This window comes from Malus sylvestris, chromosome 6, assembly GCF_916048215.2.
Source record: "Malus sylvestris chromosome 6, drMalSylv7.2, whole genome shotgun sequence".
Lineage (NCBI taxonomy): Eukaryota > Viridiplantae > Streptophyta > Magnoliopsida > Rosales > Rosaceae > Malus > Malus sylvestris.
The window spans coordinates 24012172-24033161 of record NC_062265.1 but is presented as its reverse complement, the minus strand read 5'-3'; the positions used below and the strand labels follow the sequence as shown (position 1 = coordinate 24033161).

The 20990-nt window shown below is 39.3% G+C and overlaps 3 protein-coding genes and 2 non-coding genes across 5 annotated transcripts; 4 read left to right on the top strand and 1 right to left on the bottom strand.

The window, feature by feature from the left end:
* The first annotated feature begins 503 nt into the window (after positions 1–503).
* Positions 504–577, top strand: TRNAV-AAC (transfer RNA valine (anticodon AAC)). The gene has a single exon. It is a non-coding gene; the product is annotated as a tRNA-Val (tRNA).
* Positions 578–1509: 932 nt separating this feature from the next.
* LOC126625061 (uncharacterized) lies at positions 1510–2662 on the top strand. The gene is made up of 2 exons (XM_050294133.1): positions 1510–1866; positions 1960–2662. The coding sequence occupies exons 1-2, from the start codon at positions 1561–1563 to the stop codon at positions 2524–2526; spliced, it is 873 nt and encodes a 290-aa protein (XP_050150090.1). The 5' UTR covers positions 1510–1560; the 3' UTR covers positions 2527–2662.
* Positions 2663–6666: 4004 nt separating this feature from the next.
* LOC126625059 (DCD domain-containing protein NRP-B-like) lies at positions 6667–9399 on the top strand. Its single transcript, XM_050294131.1, has 4 exons — positions 6667–7699; positions 8226–8326; positions 8535–8729; positions 8948–9399. Exons 1-4 carry the CDS (start codon positions 6910–6912, stop codon positions 8987–8989), a joined length of 1128 nt encoding a protein of 375 aa, XP_050150088.1. The 5' UTR covers positions 6667–6909; the 3' UTR covers positions 8990–9399.
* Positions 9400–11704: 2305 nt separating this feature from the next.
* Positions 11705–11776, top strand: TRNAC-GCA (transfer RNA cysteine (anticodon GCA)). The gene has a single exon. It is a non-coding gene; the product is annotated as a tRNA-Cys (tRNA).
* Positions 11777–11863: 87 nt separating this feature from the next.
* On the bottom strand, positions 11864–13505 carry LOC126625058 (uncharacterized protein At3g28850). Its single transcript, XM_050294130.1, has one exon. The coding sequence runs from the start codon at positions 13289–13291 to the stop codon at positions 12116–12118; it is 1176 nt and encodes a 391-aa protein (XP_050150087.1). The 5' UTR covers positions 13292–13505; the 3' UTR covers positions 11864–12115.
* Between the last annotated feature and the right edge of the window lie 7485 nt (positions 13506–20990).

Below are 20990 nucleotides of genomic sequence, written 5' to 3'. Positions count from 1 at the left end.
AATGATACTTTGTCAACGTGGAATAGAACACATTTTCAACATGAGATGTACTAATTTGTTCATTTCTTGTGTGTTAGTAAATGATAGATTTGTCAGAAAATTACAAATGATATTCATATTTTCTTATTCCTAATAAGTAAATATGTCACTAAAGGTTTTAATTAGAAGAAAAGTATTGTTACAGCAAGCGTCATAACTAATTATATATTGATCTTATAAAATGATCCCAGGTGAGATTGCACGTAGACACAAATTCTACATGTATATGAAATGTGACATTGATATTTTACTTTCTTATTTCTTTGCATTTGTCACATAATATTCTATGAAAGGGTAGATAACCCGTAGTTCGCCACCAGTCGTCCATTATTTTAAAACAAAAGGATGAATTACTCAATTTATCATGGACAATACCAACAAGCGCAAACTGTCTCAGGCGGATGGAGTGACCTCTCTGCTAACAATGTCAGTTATATACGAGTATTAGGCAACTTGGTACCAACGGTTTCGTGGTGTAGCTGGTTATCACGTCAGTCTAACACACTGAAGGTCTCCGGTTCGAACCCGGGCGAAGCCATATGTTTTTTTTTTGGGCTTAATTCCTTCTTTTTATTTTGGGGAATAAATTACACAAAACTAACTCAATTATATATCGCACCATAATCTCATACCTTATATTTTAAACATTGTAATGTCATACCTCATATTTTAAACGTAATATCTTACCTCATCATATGAGTTTGTAAAATGATACACATCTGTTAAATTTTCTGTTAATTTAGATGTAAAGTGATAACTTGTCAGAGACCCACATTTTTGTGCCACATGAACAAGAAATTAAATTATTCTTCTTCTCCTTCATTCCTCGGCAACCCCAGCTCACCTCACCTTAGGCCATCTCCAACCGAAGGGTCCAGAGAGCCAGAGGGCCGAAAATAGCCCTAAAACCGTCTCCAACCGAGGGCTAGGCCAGAGGGCTCTGGAATCTGGGAGGGCCCACGGGATCGGAGAGGGCTGGCTGCTTTCGGCCAACCAGCCAGCCCCGGGCTGGCTATTTTTTTTTTAATGTTTCCTATTGCTGTCGGTTTTAACCGACAGCATTGAAGAGCTTTTTTTTTTTTAATAGTTCTACTATAACCGACACTAATAGTTTGAAATATTTTTGAATGTAACGGCTAGCTGAGTCAGCTAGCCGTTGAACTAGCAGTTGGTTTTTTTTTTTTTAAATTTATTTTAAACATTTTTTTCTTCTATAAATATGGTGACGTTCTTTCAATTCTGCACTTCATTTGCAATATTTCCTTCTTCAATATTTTTCAATATTTCCTTCAATATATTTCTCAATATTTCCTTCAATATTTCCTTCAATATATTTTCTAATATTTCCTTCATCTATAATATTTGTTTCAATTTTTCAATATTTCCTTCAATATATTTTCCAATATTTCCTTCATCTATAATATTTGTTTCAATTTTTCAATATTTCCTTCATCTATAATATTTCTTCATTTCATTTGCAATATTTCCTTCAATATTTCCTTCATTTTTTTTCAAAAAAAAATGGCCTCATCTGCAATGAAAGGTAGGGCTTGGACCCGAAAAGAAGATGAAGCTCTTTGCAAGGCTTATAGATGGATCTCAGAAGATAGTGTGAGGGGGATTTCTCAAACAAGTGAAGGTGTTTGGACTCGTGTGTCCAAAAAATACTTAGAGTTCTACGAAGGCACCATTCCACCGAATACCCCAAACCACGAAAGTTGTTCTTCAAGATGGAAGAAACATCTTCATCCAAGTTTGAATAAATGGCATCAAGCACTATTAGCAGCAGCAAGTAGACATGAAAGCGGCGCCAATTACTATGACGAAGTTAGTGTTTTTACAGTTTATTTTAAATGTTTAATTATATTACATTAATTTCGTGAATTAATTTCCTAAAAATTTTTTAATTATATTTTCTAGGTACGCCAAGCGGAGGAATTGTATATGGAGGGCAGCTCAAAACCCTTTCAGTTTCACGGTTGTTGGGAAATTTGTAAAGGGTGGGTGTTATTTGAAGATCCACCTCAACATAGAGTGGATCCTTTGGAAGCTGCATCCCCATATGTAGATATGAATGAAGATGGATCTCCTACCATTCAACAAACAAGGGTAGAAAATCCGACTCCGTCCGAAATTTCTTTACCTAGGCCTATGGGACGAAACAAGGCCCGAAGGTTGAGGGAAAAGGGCAAGGCAAATGCTGATTACGCCGCTCAACATGAAGTGGCGGCCTCATTTCGATTACTGGCGGAGCAAAATGCCCGTGAGGCGAAAGAAAGGAAGTGTAGACATGAAGAGCGAGCCAAACAAATACAAGAAGAGATGGATGATAAGAATATGGAAAGGAACACTTTGAATTACACTCCAATGAGTAAGGCATATTTTGATAGGAAAAAAAAAGAAATTATGGCTCGGCGGCAATTGTTTATCTCTGACTATACTCCTACAATGGCGGATGATGAAGATAATATTGATTATGGATATTAAATTTAAGTCGTTGTAATTTTTAAATTTAAGTTAATGTTGTTTTTAAATTTAATTTGTAGTGTTTAAATATAAGTTGTTGTTTTTAAATTTAAGTTGTTGTAGTTTTTAAATTTAAATAATAAATTATGTTTGGCCCTATGGCCCTTTGGCCCTCGGTTGGAGAAGGTTTTTTGTGACAGGGCTAAAACGAGCCCTTTGGCCCTCTGGCCCTCGGTTGGAGACGGAGGCAAATATGGTCCTGTACTGTTTATTAAAATATTAATATCTTGGGGAATCTTGGAGGACCAGAGGGCTCAAACGAGCCATCTGGCCAGCCTTCGGTTGGAGATGGCCTTAGAACTCTCTCCCACAGCCTCCTCGTAACACTCCATAGAAAACACCGCTCCTTAACTCTCCCGAACCTTCATCCAGCCATCATCTCCTCTCATTCACCCCATCTCAGACCCTAGCCATGCCTTCATATCTACATTTCATTTTAGTAACCCAAACCTTAGCCGCAGCTCTCTTATCGATTCCAAACCCAGCCATGGATTCTCAGCCACTCAGATCATCACGCGCCGCTAGAGCGAGCCCAGATCGTCTTCCTCCCCACCGTCCAAACAAAAAGAACTCAGCCACCAAAACAACGCCCCCTATTAAGGGTTGGGTTGTTTGATTGCGTACTGTCGATAGAGGTGTGGAGAAGCAGTGGCGGGTTGGGCATTTCCCGATCCTTTGTTTTTTCTTCATTTTCCTTGAGAGGAAAAGACAAGGGGAATTGAAGGGAAATGAAGATGCTTTGGGACTCTTTGTTGCCGCCACGGGGGAATCGGTGGACAAAATCTCAGTGTGATCGGCACACGTTACACCACGTGTTACTATATAAATAGTGAGATATATGTATTAAAATATTAATAATTTAAAAAATAAAATTTCTTACTACTTACATAAATACACATGGTATACCATTATGTTTCCGTCACAATGAGAAATTTATCTTTTACAGGAGAAAAAGAAGAAAAATAATTATTAAATTATTAATATTTAATCAAATTTTAATTCAGTTGAGAGGAGTGTGGGTCTCGTGCCTATCATTTAAAAATCAAATTAACAAAATATTTAACAAATGTTTGACATTACGATAAATTCATAAGAAGAGGTATAACATTGTTATGTTTAAAACATGATTAATAAGATTGTGGTGCTATCTATAATTAAGGTATTTTTGTGTAATTTACTTTTTACTTTTTTTTCTTTTCGAGCGGACCCTAGGTCGACTTCACTGAGCCGAGCCCGGTCTAATGCATATCCAAATAAAAATATCACTGGACCCATGTTTTTTCCACATATGCAGATTTTGGACCAAAATTAAGGGCCAGAATGTTGTTGGCGGTTGGATCAGCTACTATTTCACTACTTTGTTTTTATCTACCGACTTCTTAGTTTAGTTGATAAAAACATCTGTTACCATCATCATCAAAACTTCAACCAAAAAGAAAGGACACATCACCATATGCAATCTTATTGGTGGGTCATTGCGTAGGTCTCCATATTTATAGGTTAAAAAACATAAGGCCATCTCCAAACTCAAAATTTTAACCCTAAATGCGGAAAACGATTTATTGAAATACAAATTTATTGTTATGTGACGTTCCTAGTTCAATAATGTATTGTTATATGTGACTTTTATTCACATGACAATACCTTCTTGGATCGGAACGCCATTCATTGTGGCAGCGAATTCCTTTTATGTAAGTTGCTATCCTAATTATGACTAATTTGTGAGTAGAGACCTATTAAGGAGAAGAAACCTAATTCTTTTTATCCCAAATCTTATTTATGTTTGTATTAGAGATAACTTAGGAAAAACCATGATCTATGGGCTTTATAAATTAAAGTAAGTCGTTTTTTAAAGAAGGACGGACTCTGAATGTGTCATCGACAATGTATCCATATCATCATTAGTAGCCAACAAAACATATCAACTTATTATGCATACATGCACATTGAAATACTAATACAACATCAATTGTGCGTACATTTATTAATAAAGAACGGACATTCTATACAAAAAAATGTCATGATATTAATAATTTGAAGCTTGAAAAAGTAGGATGTTAGATGTTACATGGTCGACAAAATTTTATCTATTAATTTTTATAAAAAAATATATTGTGTGTGTATAAACTAAAGTTTAAGACATTTTATCTAGCAAGAAATGTTAGAAAAAAAAATAACGCAAGAATATTCGGTTGCTAATCAAAGGCTCGTGTGAAGTGACGACTGACGAGGATCATCGGACTTCGTATGCCCATCAAACTATAGATATTCTGGGTGAATGTTGTTATACTAATGTCACCTAATTTGAGTTTAATTATTTGCCAATTTGGACACGTATTTACGATCCTCCTTTTTTTTTTTTTTAAAAAAAAAATTCTTTTTTTCATTTAAAATTAATTAATTTTCTTTTTTAAAAGAAGGCTGACCGACTTAGTAATTGTGGAGTAGTGGCCTTTTTCACTAATTAGCTTTAGACAGAATCATGACCCTAATCTGGGTCACAAGACCCACACTCCAGGCCCACACGGTCTCATCTCGATTCTCCTCTCTTTCCATTTCATTTTTTTTGTTAGAAATTTATCGAAAAGTTTTTGATACTGTATATTTTAATGAAAAATCATATTTTTACACTAAAAAGTTAATTATGGTACTATTTATTTTATTCTTTATTTTATTCTTATCGTTAAAACTCAAAGTTTTCAAGTTATTTTCATTAGTTTTTTTTTTTTTTTCCTCTCAAAACAAAGAATACTTGAGTTGTTGGATTGTTGCTGAGCAGTTTTTTAATATCAAATGAATCTCCCCGAAAAGTAACTTTAATAGGTCGGTTTTTCTCTTTTGCAATCAGTTTTACCATAAAAGTAGTAGGATTTGTTCTTAATAAAATACGTTGAAATCACTAAACCTCTAATATATGTAAAGTGGATGCTCTTAATTTGGTGAATGGTAAATGAACTATAAATATTCATTAGGGAAGTATAAAAATTGGAAGGTTCTTCCAAGTAGATATGTTCAGAACTTTTAAACCGTTGGACTTTTTATTTTTATACATTTGACTAAAGAACCAATCGTTAAAAAACTTCGACAATTCTATACTATAAAAAAGAGTAAATTGTATCTATGATCCTTAACTTTAATTCAATTGGAGTAATAGTCTCTCAACTAAAAATTTATTACCATTAGTCCCTCAACTTTAATTCAACTGGAGAAATGGTCCCTTACCTTTAACCCAATTGTAGCAATGGTCATTCCAACATAACTTGTTTTGACAAAAATTTTGACGTAGTTGACGAAAATGACCATAATTACACAATTTAATGAGTTGAGGGACCCTAATTGTATAAATGGTCATTCCAACATAACTTAGTTTGACAAAATTTTGACGAAATTGATGAAAATGATTATAACTACACATTTTAATAAGTTGAGGAACCAATGGTAATGGATTTTTAGTTAAGGGACCATTGCTCTAATTTGATTAAAATTAAGAAACCATTACTACAATTTACTCCTATAAAAAATTCAAAATAAGTATATAATACACATAGTAAGAATATGGTGTGGGATGACAATGCACCATACATTAGCTCAAATTGAAACCCTTCACGTGTAGAGACTTGACTTAGACGTGTAAGCCTCTTGGCCAAGTCACATACATACTTGTCTATTTTCCCTTTTGACAAGTCTTAGCTCCTAAGCAAAAATTACAACTTCATAAGTGTGAACCCTCCCCAACCTCCACCGAACCTCCTACACCTTCTAGAAACCGCCACCAAATCCGACCCCCTCCACTCTCAAACAACTACCCCTCTCTCTCCTCTTCTCTCTCACTCCTCACTTTCTCTCTCCTCTTCTCCATCTGCCACCTCACCTCCCACGTCTCGACGCGTTTATGCTGTCATCACATCATCATCCATCCCTCCTTTTTAGCTCAAACTTAATAATCTCAAGAATTTTTTTTTTTTTTAGTATTTTCTTCCAATTTCCCTCCAAAAAAGTTAACAAAAAAAAAAAAATCTTTGTATATTTCTTCCTTTTGACAAATGAACACGCAATCTTAGCAATCTTCAAACCCCTTTTGTCCCTTTCCCAGAAATTTCCTCCTCTCACGATCCAAATAGTAAATGAGTTATCCCCTTTATTTAACCATCCACTCCTCACTTCTCCTCTCATAGTTTCTCACCTCCCCTGTTTTTTTCTCTGTTGTTCTATCTACTCAGTCTTCTGATTCTCCACGCACTCTGCATAAAATACAAATCTTTCAGAAGCCCAGATCATATTTTTCAGTTCTCTCAAAAACCCAGATCGCGATTTGTAGTTTTTCAATCGAATATTGATACAAAAATGGAGAACAACAACCAGTCGTTTTGGCAGTTCAGCGACCAGCTTCGAGTTCAAGGTTCCAATTTCGCAAATCTGAACATCAACGATTCGATTTGGAGCAATTCGTACAGCAAGAGGCCCGATGAGAGGAGGAATTTCGATATAAAGGTCGGTGGCGAAGTGAGTCCGATCGTTAATTTGACCCCGAAGGGGTCCGATTTCAACGGGTTCAACGACTCGTGGGTCGATAATCTGAAGCCGAAAGCCGCGTTTTCCGACGCGAACGGCAGTTCCAACGACGGCTGGAACAGCTTCAAGCCGAAAGCTTCCGAATTGAACAGTGGATTCAACGACAACAGGTGGAACAGCTTCAAGCCAAAAGCTTCGGACTTCAACAACGGTTTTAACGACGGGTGGAAACTCGGCGGCGCCGCCGTGTCGCAGAATACCACCGTTGGTCTCAATGGCGGTTTCAACAAGGGGATTTACTCCAAGCCTGCAATTCACAACAATAACAACAACAACAACAACAATGCTATGAACTTGAAGCCTTACAAGAACAAGGCTCACGAGGATGATCAGATGCATGGGGGGAAAATTGGGAAGAAGAACAACAATAACAGCAATCCCGGCAAGAAGAAATCCGGCAGCGGCGGCGATGATAATAACAAGGATGGAAAGAGTAGCGTGGATAAGAGGTTTAAGACGCTTCCGCCGGCCGAGTCTCTGCCGAGAAATGAAACCATTGGTGGATATATCTTTGTCTGCAACAATGATACCATGCAAGAGAATCTCAAGAGGCAGCTTTTCGGTATGCCCTTCCATCATTTTTTTCTTCCAATTAATTTTTCTTTGTAGCATAACAAATATTTGGTGTTCTTTTATTATTTCTCCCAGTATTTTTTTATTTTCTAAATTATTATTAGTTAGGGTTTGTATCCAAAAATTGGTGTTAGCTAGGGTTAGCCAGGACAGCTGACCATATTTTGCACATAGGTCGAATGTTTTTTATAAATTAGGATGGTTTAGATTATCAGTTAGTCGGAACATATCTCAGTAGTGAGAAATACTTGAAGAATTAAGTGATAAAAATAAAAATAAAAATAAAGTTTTTTTGGGGCTTGAAAGGGTTTTTTTTTAAGCACTTATGTATGTGGACTGGGTTAAATTCTTAAAAATGAAGAGGAACGACTCGATGAAAATTAAACTCGTACTAAACTGCATAGGTATTATTATCTTTTACCATGATAAATCTTCGTCTGCATTTGTTTTTAGTTTTGTTGGTAGGATTGAGTTGTTAATTTGATTAATTGATATTAAATATTGTGATTTTGCAGGTTTGCCTCCACGTTATCGTGATTCAGTGAGGGCGATAACTCCGGGGTTGCCCCTTTTCCTCTACAACTACTCTACCCATCAACTCCATGGAATTTTTGAGGTTTGTGTTCCTCCCCATCTTGATCTGACCATTAGACTTTATATTATTATATTTTATTTTTGAAGTAGTAGGAGTGGAATTTACTTGTTCTATTCAACTTTTGGCCAAACTTCTAGGGGTATTGTTTATTTGGAAAAAATACCAACTGGTAGTTTACCTAATATTTCTAAAACCTAACAACCTTTCTTGTGTGTGAATGAATGCTTAGGCTGCAAGTTTTGGAGGTACCAACTTTGATCCATCGGCCTGGGAGGACAAGAAGTGTCCCGGCGAGTCACGTTTCCCGGCTCAGGTTCGAGTTTTTACTCGTAAAGTCTGTGAGCCACTTGAAGAGGACTCATTCAGGCCAATTCTTCACCACTACGATGGCCCTAAATTCCGACTTGAGCTTAGCGTACCTGAGGTAATGCCCACATGACCAAAGCTCACTACGCTCTTGGCACATTAGTGTGATCATAGCACTGGTGTTACTAATTCATGACAACAAATTTTACGTTTTGCACTTTTGTACACGTGTCTGGATTAGTAACACTTCGTCCGACTGTAGAATGCTGCACATTCACTGTCGTCGGATTATACAGGGAGTTCTATGTATTAATGAATGTTTGTACAATTTTGCAGGCACTGTCTCTGTTAGATATATTTGCAGACCAAAACCCTTGAATAGCAACAAAATAGAGGCCGTACAGAACATACAAGATACTAATTAGTGAAGAGAGAGAACATAGGGCTTACTTGGCACCAATTACATATATATACACATATATATATATATCTATATGGTGCGTCGAGAATCTGAGAAGAGTATGAGAAGAATCAATCAGAAGACGGTGAATATATATATATATATATATATATATATATATATATAGGTAGTGTATAATATGTAAACATGTATAATCCTATGTTTGCAAGAAAGCCTATATATAATGTTATGCTTTTGGCTTTTTTGTTCTTCTTGTCTTTTGTAATGTATAAGTACAGAGGATGAGAACCGAATATTTATTATGGAATATGAGGTGTCTAAGATTACGATAATATATGGCGGATGCAAAGAACTTGGATTATCAAAATACTTGTGTTGCTGCATTGTTTAATCCTTAAGCCGCCTTCTTTTTGTGAACAAGATCAAAATATATGGTTAGAGACCGTTATAGTTGTGACCTCCGTTCACCGGCGCCTTGGAAGTCGACTATCTGGCACTATTATTGACGCGTCAGGGACTACTGATGATGGTTATTAGGGACGCTAGATTATGTGGAACTTACCGCGGGCCTGTGTAAACGGAAAATATATCTATGGTTTCACGACGATTCTTTCGTATGACCTAAGTATGCAACACAATCAATGAAGACGACTATCTATTACCAGTTGTGTATAAACAAGTGTTTGTATCCCTCTCATCATCATGATTTAGTTTGACAATTCTCTCATATGACCAAGTACTAACACATTTACGAAGAAGACCTATTACTGGTTGTGCATAAAAAAGTATATGTGTGTCGCTCATCTTGTGACTGAGTCAAAAAAAGTCGTTCTCCCATTAATGGATTGCTTGTAATAAAAGATTGAAAAAAAAAACATTTGTGACTGAGTTAGAAAAAGTCGTTCTCCCATTAATGGATTACTTGTAATAAAAGATTGACAAGAAAAACGTAACGGGTGGTTGCTAGTTAGGCAATCTGCATCTCAAAAGGGCTGGTTTTCTCTCCCCATTTTTTCCACTTTCTCTATTCGTTTCCTTACTTTTTTTTAGTCGGTAACGTTAACGTTACTGTAACAACAACTGAAATAAAAAAATGGTTAGTTAAGAATTTTTTGGCCCTTAATTCATGAAATATTGACTGGCTCTCTACTCTCTGCTCTGAAAACGCATAAATATTGACCCCAAAACGTGACAGAAACGATTGAATTGGCTTGAATAATCTTGATAGTTGATAATCCAAATTCCAGAGTCCAAAGGGGTGGGCTGAAGTTGACCCTCCAGAATGTTTGATTGTCACGAGATCGAGGTGGTTATTTTTTATTGAATAAAATGCTTTATTAAACATTATATTACAAGAGTCGGTCATTAAAGAAAACTTTATCTTAGTCACTTGTTAATTATCATCGAATCATATCAATTATTATTGGTAATTTTTAACATATTCAATTCTTACCCACTACTTCACGTTCAAGACTATGATTTTTGTCATGGATATTTGGAGCAGATCGCTACAAATTGGAAGTCTGTATTTCTTTTTAATTTTTTTTGTCCAAAAGGTGAATTTATTACCAGCAAACCATAATTACCAAAGAACAGGTCCAATTACATGGAAAGCACAAAGATGATATGGAACCCCCAAAGAAACAGAGAAACCCTACAACCTTACTTGAGCTACCACTGGCAAAGTATCGCGAAAACATAGAGATTCAGTCATCCAAATTTGCAAAAACGATGGAAAGATGACTCCAACAACTTCCACAAAGACCAGATAGATTGAAATTGTAACATCCCACATCGACTAACAGAGAGGGGGTGATGTGCCTTATATGTACATGCCCACCTCATATAGCACGAGGCTTTTTGGGAGCTCACTGGCTTCGGGTTCTATCCGAACTCCGAAGTTAAGCGAGTTCGTGCGAGAGCAATCCCAGGATGGATGACCCACTGGGAAGTTCTCTTGTGAGTTCCTAGAAACAATACCGTGAGGGCGTGGTCGGGGCCCAAAGCGGACAATATAGTGCTACGGTGGAGTCGAGCCTGGGATGTGGTGGAGTCCCGGTTGGGATGTGACAAAATGGTATCAGAACCACTTTGTTGTGTGGTGCGAGTGTACCGAAGAGGACGTCGAGCCCCTAAGGAGGGTGGATTGTAATATCCCATATCGACCAATGGAGAGGGGGTGATATGCTTTATATGTACATGCCAACCTCATATAGTATGATGCTTTTTGGGAGCTCACTGGTTTCGGGTTCCATTGGAACTCCGAAGTTAAGCGAGTTCGCGCGAGAGCAATCCCAGGATGGTTAAGCGAGTTCGCGCGAGAGCAATCCCAGGATGGTTAAGCGAGTTCGCGCGAGAGCAATCCTATGATGGGTGATCCACTGTGAAGTTCTCGTGTGATTTTCTAGAAACAAAACCGTGAAAACGTGGTCGGGGCCCAAAGCGAACAATATTGTGCTACGGTGGAGTCGAGATCAGGATGTGATAGAGCCTGGATCGGGATGTGACAGAAACAACAACCACAAACTAAAGAAAGCTAGTGAGATATGCCCCATGAGCAACAAGGTTACAGATTTCTTTGGCGCTCATGGTCGCACTGGTCACTATCTTATCTCTTCATGTGTCGACGTGAGAGACAACAATACAAATATTTGGAACAGATAGCACAATACGGGTCCATAGCTCAGTGGTAGAGCATTTGACTGCAGATCAAGAGGTCACCGGTTCGAACCCGGTTGGGCCCTCTCTTATTTTATACATTTTTGTAGTTTTTTTTTCTACTTGGAACTTTCTATACATTCTTCAATCTATCTACCTACAAATCACTTCCCTTTTCTGTTTTGCCATGGTTTACAAATAAATTTTGGGACAAACCGTACATTTCTCAACACCATTAAAAACTTAAAAGACATGATTAGAAGCAAAAAGATAATTAAAACCCTAATAAACATCCCCATACGGACGAGTACTGCAACAAAATTATCCCTGTAATTATATCTTCCAATCAAACATTACGGCAGTACCACATAAATTCTCGAAATCGCATATGGATCAATCACCGCAAATTCCCATTGAGAGTTGGACTACGATGACCAACAAGCCACGCAGTGCACTAGTCCATTCTCGTTACACTTGGGGCACCTCTCCCTCTTTTCCCCAACCACCACTTTACAGCTCCCTCCGCACTCCATACACGGCACAAACCTGGCCCCACCACACCCCTCGCACACTTTCCACCCCACCCCCCTCTCCACACGTGCCAGCTTCACCATCCTGCCCAATACGCCCGACTCATTCAACTCCACCATCTCATCCACTCCCCCAATATACCTCCCCTTCACAAAAACCCTCGGTACGCTCACGTTATTACCATCACTGCCACTACTCCCCCCACCCAGCAATCCCTTCAGCTCACCCAGAAACTCCCCGTGCAGCGCCACGTCACGCTCGTCGTACACGATCCTGTGCCCCTCCATAATCCCCTTCACCTTACTGCAGTCCTCGAACGTCCGCCGCACGCCCCTCAACGACGTCGTGTACACCACCACAGATTCCGCCCCGCCCGGCGGGCACTTCTCCGGGTACTCGCTCAGTGGGTCCCGCCTGGTCTTCATCATCCTATCGTAAGCCGCCAACTTTCCCTCTTTCTCTCTCTCCATCCTGTCCCTCATTATAAACATATTATCCCTCACCGACTTTATGACCGTCGTCGTCGACTCAGTCCCCGCCGTGTCAGCTCGTGACTCGAACCGGGCCGGCTCAGCGGGGACGGGTTTCTTCCACGCGGACCGCATCGACTCGCTCTTTTTCAACGGAGTCGGCTTCGCCGTGTGTCTCGCGTCGAGCTCTTCGAGCGTGTGGAAGGACGCGCTCTTGCGCGGCTTCCTGCTAGCCGGTTCGTTCTGGGCTGGTGATGGGCTCTGTTCGGGCTGGGTATCGGGCTCGGACTTGGGTTTGGGCTTGATATTGGGCTTCAAGTCCTCTAAGGCCTTGCTGACTTCGTCCCATGTGTAAGGGGCGGCAACCCCCGCTTCGTTTTCGAACGAGTTGAGCTTATCGAGGATTTGGGCGGGCATGTGCGCGGGCTTTTCGTGGCTTTGCTGCTGCTCCTGCTCCTGCTCCTGCTCCTGCGACGTTGTATTGTCGAATACGAGCCAGGGCTCTTGGACGGAGTTGATATCAAAGACGGCGTAGCTGGCTGGTGCCGGCTTGTAATCTACGGCTGCTGCCTCTATTCGTTTCGAGGAGGCACATCCCATTTTATCAAAGACGGAGTTAGTTGCTTCGAATGCCGGATTGTATATGTATTTTATTTGAGCTAAGAGTATGGTTTTCTCTTTTTTGTACGGGATGAACTCAAACTTGAATGATATACGTCGGGGGAGGAGGAGGGATGTATTTTGTGTGGCTTTTGATATGTGGTGTTTGGATAAACAAGGTGCACCTCTTGGTTTCTGCCACGTGGGATGTGATTTGTTAGTGTGGTTTTATTGGTTCATGTTGTCTTAAGATATGTTAGTGGCTGGAATGTGATTTGTTATGAAAATCTTTGTATTATGCGATGATACTCGGCCTATACCACAAATTTTTTCATCGAGACAAGGAAATTTCTCACTAGAGTGACACCGTGCTCAAAGGAAAACTAGACATATTTGTGATTAAAGTTGAAGTGAAGTCATTAGTTATCGTTATGTTTTACGTGATGAGAAATATAGAAAAAATTTATAGACACTGTTTTGCTTTCATCTAAGTTTTTCTTTGTTGTTGATTGGGAACAAAATTGTTAAAATTTCTAGGAAATTAGTTTCTTTTCCAACAAACAACCAATGAGAGATTTCAAATTTGATTCACATTTATAATTAAGTTTAATACCTAATTATTATGGTCATTCCTTTAACTTGTGTGGTTTAGTTAAAATTCTACCCCTTTCTCGATCTACTTTTGCAATACCAGCAAATTTTGAACATTTTAATACATTCACTAAAAAAAGAATTCAATACAAAATAAGACATTATAAAGTTTGTTATTTATACCTAATCAGGCGAATAACAAACAAACAGATATGCAGGTACATGAATGAAATTGAAATCTGTCCATTTCTAAATTTATGTAGTTTCCTTATATAATTGAATGGGATACGAATTACAATGACCCTATATAAAAGTATCCTATGGACGAGAATGCTCTACAAAACTTCAAGAGGCTACATTGTGAATAACTTGTATTCTACGAGTTACAAAGCATCATATATATAGAGAACTAACCTAACCCTAATAAGTAAGAAAACGAAACCCTAATACTAACGGGCTAAGCCCAAATTCAAAACAATAAAATAACCCTAAATTCCAACACCCCCCCCCCCCGCGTCAAACTCATGGCGGTACACGTCATGAGTTTGCCAACAAGCAGATGCGGATGCAAGCTCTGTTAGGCAGACAAGACAAGCTCCGTTAGGCGGACACGACAAGACAAGTTCCGTTAGCCGGACACGACAAGGCAAGCTGGCGAGCAAACGAACAATTCAGGCGAATAAGCAAATTCGGGTGGTCACAAGTTCAAGCACTCGAACGATTGTTGTGGTGGGCAACAACAAACTCCATATGGTGTAACCTTTCTTAAAAACAATCAGTAAGAACTTAACAGGCCCTACAACCCGTGGGCCTCAAACCAAGCCAATTATTATTTTTTCTTTTTTTTTCTTTTTCGTCTCTTTTGTGCTTAAGAGTGGTGCAAGACGATGACAAGGGATCTAGGTGCAGGTGCAAGTGGGTTCGGTTCAGGTGCAGGGCGGCGAAGTGGTGCGATTGTGGTCCAATTCATCGAACTTGGCTGAGATGAGTGCAGTGGCTGGAGCACGAGCAATTTCACTAGTGCGGGTAGGTAGCAGGCAGATGGTGGTAGTGGGATCAGGTCTGGTGCGGGAAGGGCAGGTTGATTGTGGAGCAGTGGATGTAGCAGCAGAGATGGTAGTGCATGTTGGACTCTATGTGATCCAAGGAGGAGACAAATTGGATCCGAGTTTGTGGTTCTCGGGTCTGAGCTTTGTCAAAACCAATGGCGATCGTTGTTGCAAGTGCAAAAGATTTGGGTCGGCGGGATGCGGTGCTGTTCTTATGGAACAAGCACGCTGCGGATATGGGTTCATAGCGGTGGTTTCGAGTGTAGCAGAGGACGATGATAAGATGCAGCAAACTGATTCTATCTTTTTTTTTAAATTTTTTTTTAAGCAACAAAACCCTAACTATGACAAACTGATGAAAACAAACAGTATGAAACACAGATTAATTCCTGAAGGATTTAACCTGCTCTGATACCAAATTGTCACATCTCGCCTCGAGCCCCCACCACATCCCGGGCTCGACTCCGCCGTGATTTTGTTTCTGGGAACTCACATGAGAATTTCCCAATGGGTCATCCATCCTGGGATTGCTCTCGCTGCAAACTCGCTTAACTTCGAAGTTCCAATGGAACCCGAAACCAGTGAGCTCCCAAAAGGCCTCATGCTAGGTAGAGATGATAATATACATATAAGGCTTACATGATCCACTCCCCTGGGCAATGTGGGATGTTACAATCCAGCCCCATTAGGGGCCCGACGTCCTCATCCGCACACATTCGGCCATGGATTGGCTCTGATAGCAAGTTGAATATCAAAGTGTGCAACGAACAAGACTAACAAATAATAAGAATATTATTAAACAAACGAGAATGCCGAAACGGCTACAAAACTCCAAGAGGCTACATTGTGAACAACTTGTATTCTACGAGCTACAAAACATCATATATATAGAGAACTGACATAATCCTAATAAACAAGAAAACGAAACTCTAATACTAACGGGCTAAGCCCAAATTCAAAATAATAAAATAACCCTAAATTCCAACATTTTTACCATAGTAATTAGGTTAAAGTTAAAAAAAATGAAGTCGAATATTGGTGTCGTCGGCACAAGCTCTGCGGTGATGATGGTGATGGTTTTTCTGTTAATCACTGGGAGTGCCATGGCAACTGAAAAATGTCGCCAACGATGCTACGGCGGCTGTGGTTTGCCTCCAACTGCAGAACGTATCGAAGAATGTCAAAAAAGTGTGGAAATAATGCTCAGCCTCAGAGTCTTGTGGATCAGGTTACTCAGTACTGCAAACTAGGTTGCTCACTTCACCGATGTTCCAAATACAAAAATGGTATGTACCAATCTCTTCTCATGCATACTTGTTTAGAGTGCTGGAAGCCCCTTGGAGTGGTTGAAATTCTCAAAGTTCAAATATGAGCTATACATCACACGACTACAATTTGGCTATTTTTAAAAGCAGGAAATTATTTTCGCATACGTTTTTGTTTTTCTCTTTATGCACGCTTTTGTTTGTTTCCGATTCTTGTATCTTGATTCTTTTTTTATTTATTCAATTTATAGATCATAAATAGATAGAAATGTGCATAAGGAGGAAACTAGTATGCGGAATTCAGTTTCCTTTTCAAAATTTCCATTTTTTGTGCTTTTGGCTCTCTCTTTTTTTCCATCCATCATATAGATAAATATGCTTGTGTTTTTTCATGGCGGACGAATAAAAAATGGAAAGCTGGGTGGGTCGCTGCTCCAACAAATACTGCAACATCAAACATCCTAATAATTAGACGTCCCATGTCTACATCACTACAAGAAAATATGGTAAATGCAACACCATTTTTACGACGTGTGGTGCGGCCCTCGCAATAACTATTAAATTTTATTATTTTATGCGCACTAAACTTTGGCGCTCTGTTATTTGCAACAGGAATAAGTTTCGTCGCACACCTTTGTTGTGAATAAGCAGAAGAAAAAAAAACACAACTGCACGCTCTCATTTCTAAATTGAAATCAGTCCATTCTAAATTTATGTAGTTGAAATCTGTCCATTTCTAAATTTATGAAGTTTCCTTATATAATTGAATGGGATAAGAATTACAACGACTCAAGAACAATGGGACCCTATATAAAGGTATCCTAGGGATCCTGGATTTCAAAAACTATTTTTTACCATAGTAATTAGGTTAAAGTTTAAAAAAATGAAGTCGAATATTGGTGTCGTCGGCACAAGCTCTGCGGTGATGATGGTGATGATTTTTCTGCTAATCACTGGGAGTGCGATGGCAAATGAAAAATGTCGCCAACGATCCTACGGCGGCTGTGGTTTGCCTCCAACTGCAGAATGTATCGAAGAATGTCAAAAAAAGTGTGGAAATAATGCTCAGCCTCAAAGTCTTGCGGATCAGGTTACTCAGTACTGCAAACTGGGTTGCTCACTTCACCGATGTTCCAAATACAAAAATGGTATATACCAATCTCTTCTCATGCATACTTGTTTAGAGTGCTGAAAGCCCCTTGGAGTGGTTGAAATTCTGAAAGTTCAAAAATATGAGCTATACATCACACGACTACAATTTGGCTATTTTTTAAAATGGGAAATGATTTTCGCATATGTTTTTTTTTTCTCCTTATGCACACTTTTGTTTGTTTCCGTTTCTTGTATCTTGATTCTCTTTTAATTTATTTAATTTAGAGATCATAAATAAATAGAAATGTGCATAGGGAGGAAACTAGTATGCGGAATTCAGTTTCCTTTTCAAATTTTCCATTTTTTGTGCTTTTGGCTCTCTGTTTATCCATCCATCATATAGATAAATATGCTTGTGTTTTTTCATGGCAGACGAATCAAAACTGGAAAACTGCGTGGGTCGCTGCTCCAACAAATACTGCAACATCAAACATCTTAATTAGACGTCCCATGTCTACATGATTGCTGGAACAAAAAAAATCCTAGCTAGCCTTTCATAATAATTTATGTATCTATAGCGATCAGCATCAATATCTATGATGTAATAGCATTCAAATAAATCTGGTTATTAGGGTTTAATACGTTATCAATATTCCGTACGAGAGATTTTGTCTTTCGATTTTTTCTTGGCATCTCCATGCATCCATACCATAATTAGTGATAAGATCGAACAACTTAAACGACTTAAAAATAGGCATATTTTGTTTACCACATTGTGCCAATATTAGGGAGTCATGACACAATTAACACGTAATTGCTGTCTCCCTTACATTACTCATTAAACATAACATGGTAATGGTTACACAATTCATCGTAATATATCGGTACAAGCTCTTTATATTATTTGTTGACTAGTAGTCCTGGCCTCAAACTCGTTTTTTGCATCCAAAACTCTTACAACTATCGTATTTCTGTTTGAATTTTCCTCCCCATCATATTTTAAAGATTAGAGAGACTTTGAATGCGATCCTTATATCTACCAATGTTCTTTGACCGAAGCTTTATTGGTTTTCAGTTTTTATCAAAGTCCTTTGACATTATACACCTCAACATATTAATATTATTGTAATGTATTTCTATATTAACTTTGTTTATGGAAGTTACAGATTAAAAAATTTATAACTCCCCATTTTAGGTGATACCCTCTTAAGCATTGATCGAATCCTTTCGTGACCTATTGAGCAATAATTAATGCTCAAACTTCCATCGAGAATGCTCGAGCAGTGCTCGAAGACCTCTCAAATGGTTAAAATTTTCTGAAACTTGGACAGATGAGTTATAAATCTTCAATGCAGGAATAAAATTTTGGCTATTTTCATAATTAATTCTTCTTTAAATTCTCTCACTTGTTTCTTTTTTGTTTTATATCTTTACCTCCACCATATAAATGAATATGTTTATGTTTATTCATGGCATGCAGACACAACAAAAATGGGAAGGTGCGTGGATCACTGCTCAAGCAAATACTGCAATATCGAAACTCTACTAGAGGTCCCATATATACACAGGATTGCTGGAATTCCTAGATAATATTGCAAACGTCGTAATAATATCTCTATGTACGTGGGTTCAATGGATCAACAATTTTTATGACGTAGTTGCATTCAAATAATAAGTCCAGCTATTAAAGTTTAATCAATTATTGATCTTTTCTTATGAGCGTTCCATTTCTTTCTTTGATAGCAAGTCCACCGTTGGACCTTGCTCGGGGTACAGGCGAGAGGAAAGCGCCCGAGGGCCGGTGGGTTCGGCTCCAATGTTGGGCAGCACGAGTGAGGGTGGGAGTCCGAGGGCCAGGCCCGTGAGGGATTGCCAGCCCTTCAGCCCAATGGGTGTGACGTCAGGCTGACGCCATGCCTGGCGTCTGTCCTTTTTTTTTATAATTTTTTTTGGGAGCACCGGAAGGTCTTCGGCGCTCGATTGAAAAGCTCCACTGCCTGATCCACCAGGCCGTGGCGGCTGTACTCTTCGATTACGAAGCAGAGGGTTTCTTCCGAGAGGGTTAATCCGTGGTGGGTCTGCATCGATTCGATAAGCTTCCACATCGATTCGTACTTTTTGGCGCAAGCAAGGATCTTGGCAAGTTCTTCGAGCTCTAGGGTCGTTGGGTGGTAGGTGGGGTGGTGGGTCTGGGCCTAGTTGAAGAATCGGAGCGACTCGATGCTGTGGGCGGAGCAGGCGCGGAGGATGCGGTAGACGAGGTCCGAGTCAACAGCGATTCGAAGCTTGTTGAGTGTCCGCTCCAGGTAGTGGTCGCGACGGACGATGTTGGAGATGTGATGGATGGCTGAGAAGTAGTCGTCTTTTGTCGGGACGACGCCGTTTGGAGGGGCGGCATTGAGGGAGGTGGTGAAGTGGCGGAGGAGGCGGCGGAGTGGTTGCGGTCTGTGGAGGACCAGTGAGTTTTTTACGGCGCCCAATATGTGTTTCTCTGCTTCCAAAAAATTAATAATATTCTATTGTCTATTGCCAGGCTATTCAAGTACATGGGTGGAGATGCAAAAGATAGTTACTGTTCATTAGACCAGTTACTGTTCACATGGTGGATTGAATAGTGGATTGCCTGGGGTAGACTCTAAGGGTGGAGTTGCTTTGATGAGCATGATGTTCTAACCACTTTTTATTTTTATTTTTTATACAAAAGATATCCGATCGTAAATTAATTAAAACTACAAAGAAGGATACTATAAAAATAAGCTCATTAAGGTTTGATAGTAATCAATCTTTTCCATACAAAAGTGCATGAACTCAAATTTGTTATTAGCATTTGTGGAGCCAAAAATAATCAAGAAGGATATGGAAGTGACAAGTAGATTTTAGGGTAAAAATGATAAAATTACCCTCGAGGAACACCGGAACTCCTACGCTTGAGCAGTGGACAACCATTCCTCAATCAAGTCAAAAATGCCCAAAATAGGTATTTATTTAAAACCTATTTCATCTATCCTCATCAAATCTTCTCCACAAGGTAACTCCCAAATCATTCCTTACAATTATATTAATTAGCTAATTAATTGATTTATTATTCAATTAATTAGCTACAAATCATGAATCTTACCCAAAAAACCATCCAAGTGGCCAGTCCATCTCCTCCCAAAGGGACCGGCCACACCCCTATATAAACACCCTCATTTTCTCCAACACTCAATTCCAATTCTCTTGCTAAATTCTTAAAATTCTCCAAACATTTTTCCCTCAAAATTCTAACTTTGGCATCGGAGGTTCTTCGGCCAAAGCCCCCACATTCATCGTGGGCACGTGAAACTCTTGGCCTTGACTTAAGGTTTTGTTTGTTTTGTAGCTGCAATTTTGTCCAAAAACAAGGAGGAAGAAATTTGCAAGGCTCAACGTAATGGTGAGTAGAGCGGCACCACCCCCACGGGGCACCACGGTGGCTACAAGGCCACGGCCCAAGCCATGCCACTTCAACCTTTAAGGGCCTAAGTCCTAGTCGAGCCGGCCTGTGCCACCCATACCCAACGTGCTAAGCCGAGCCCAAGCCTTGCACCCGCGTGCACCACACACCGAGCAACCCACTTCCGCAGCCCAGCCTACTCCCGTGGCTTCCTAAGCAGCCCAAGTCGGCCCAAGATTAGGTCAACCATCCTGGCTTCAATTTTCAGGACTTACGATCAAACCGGG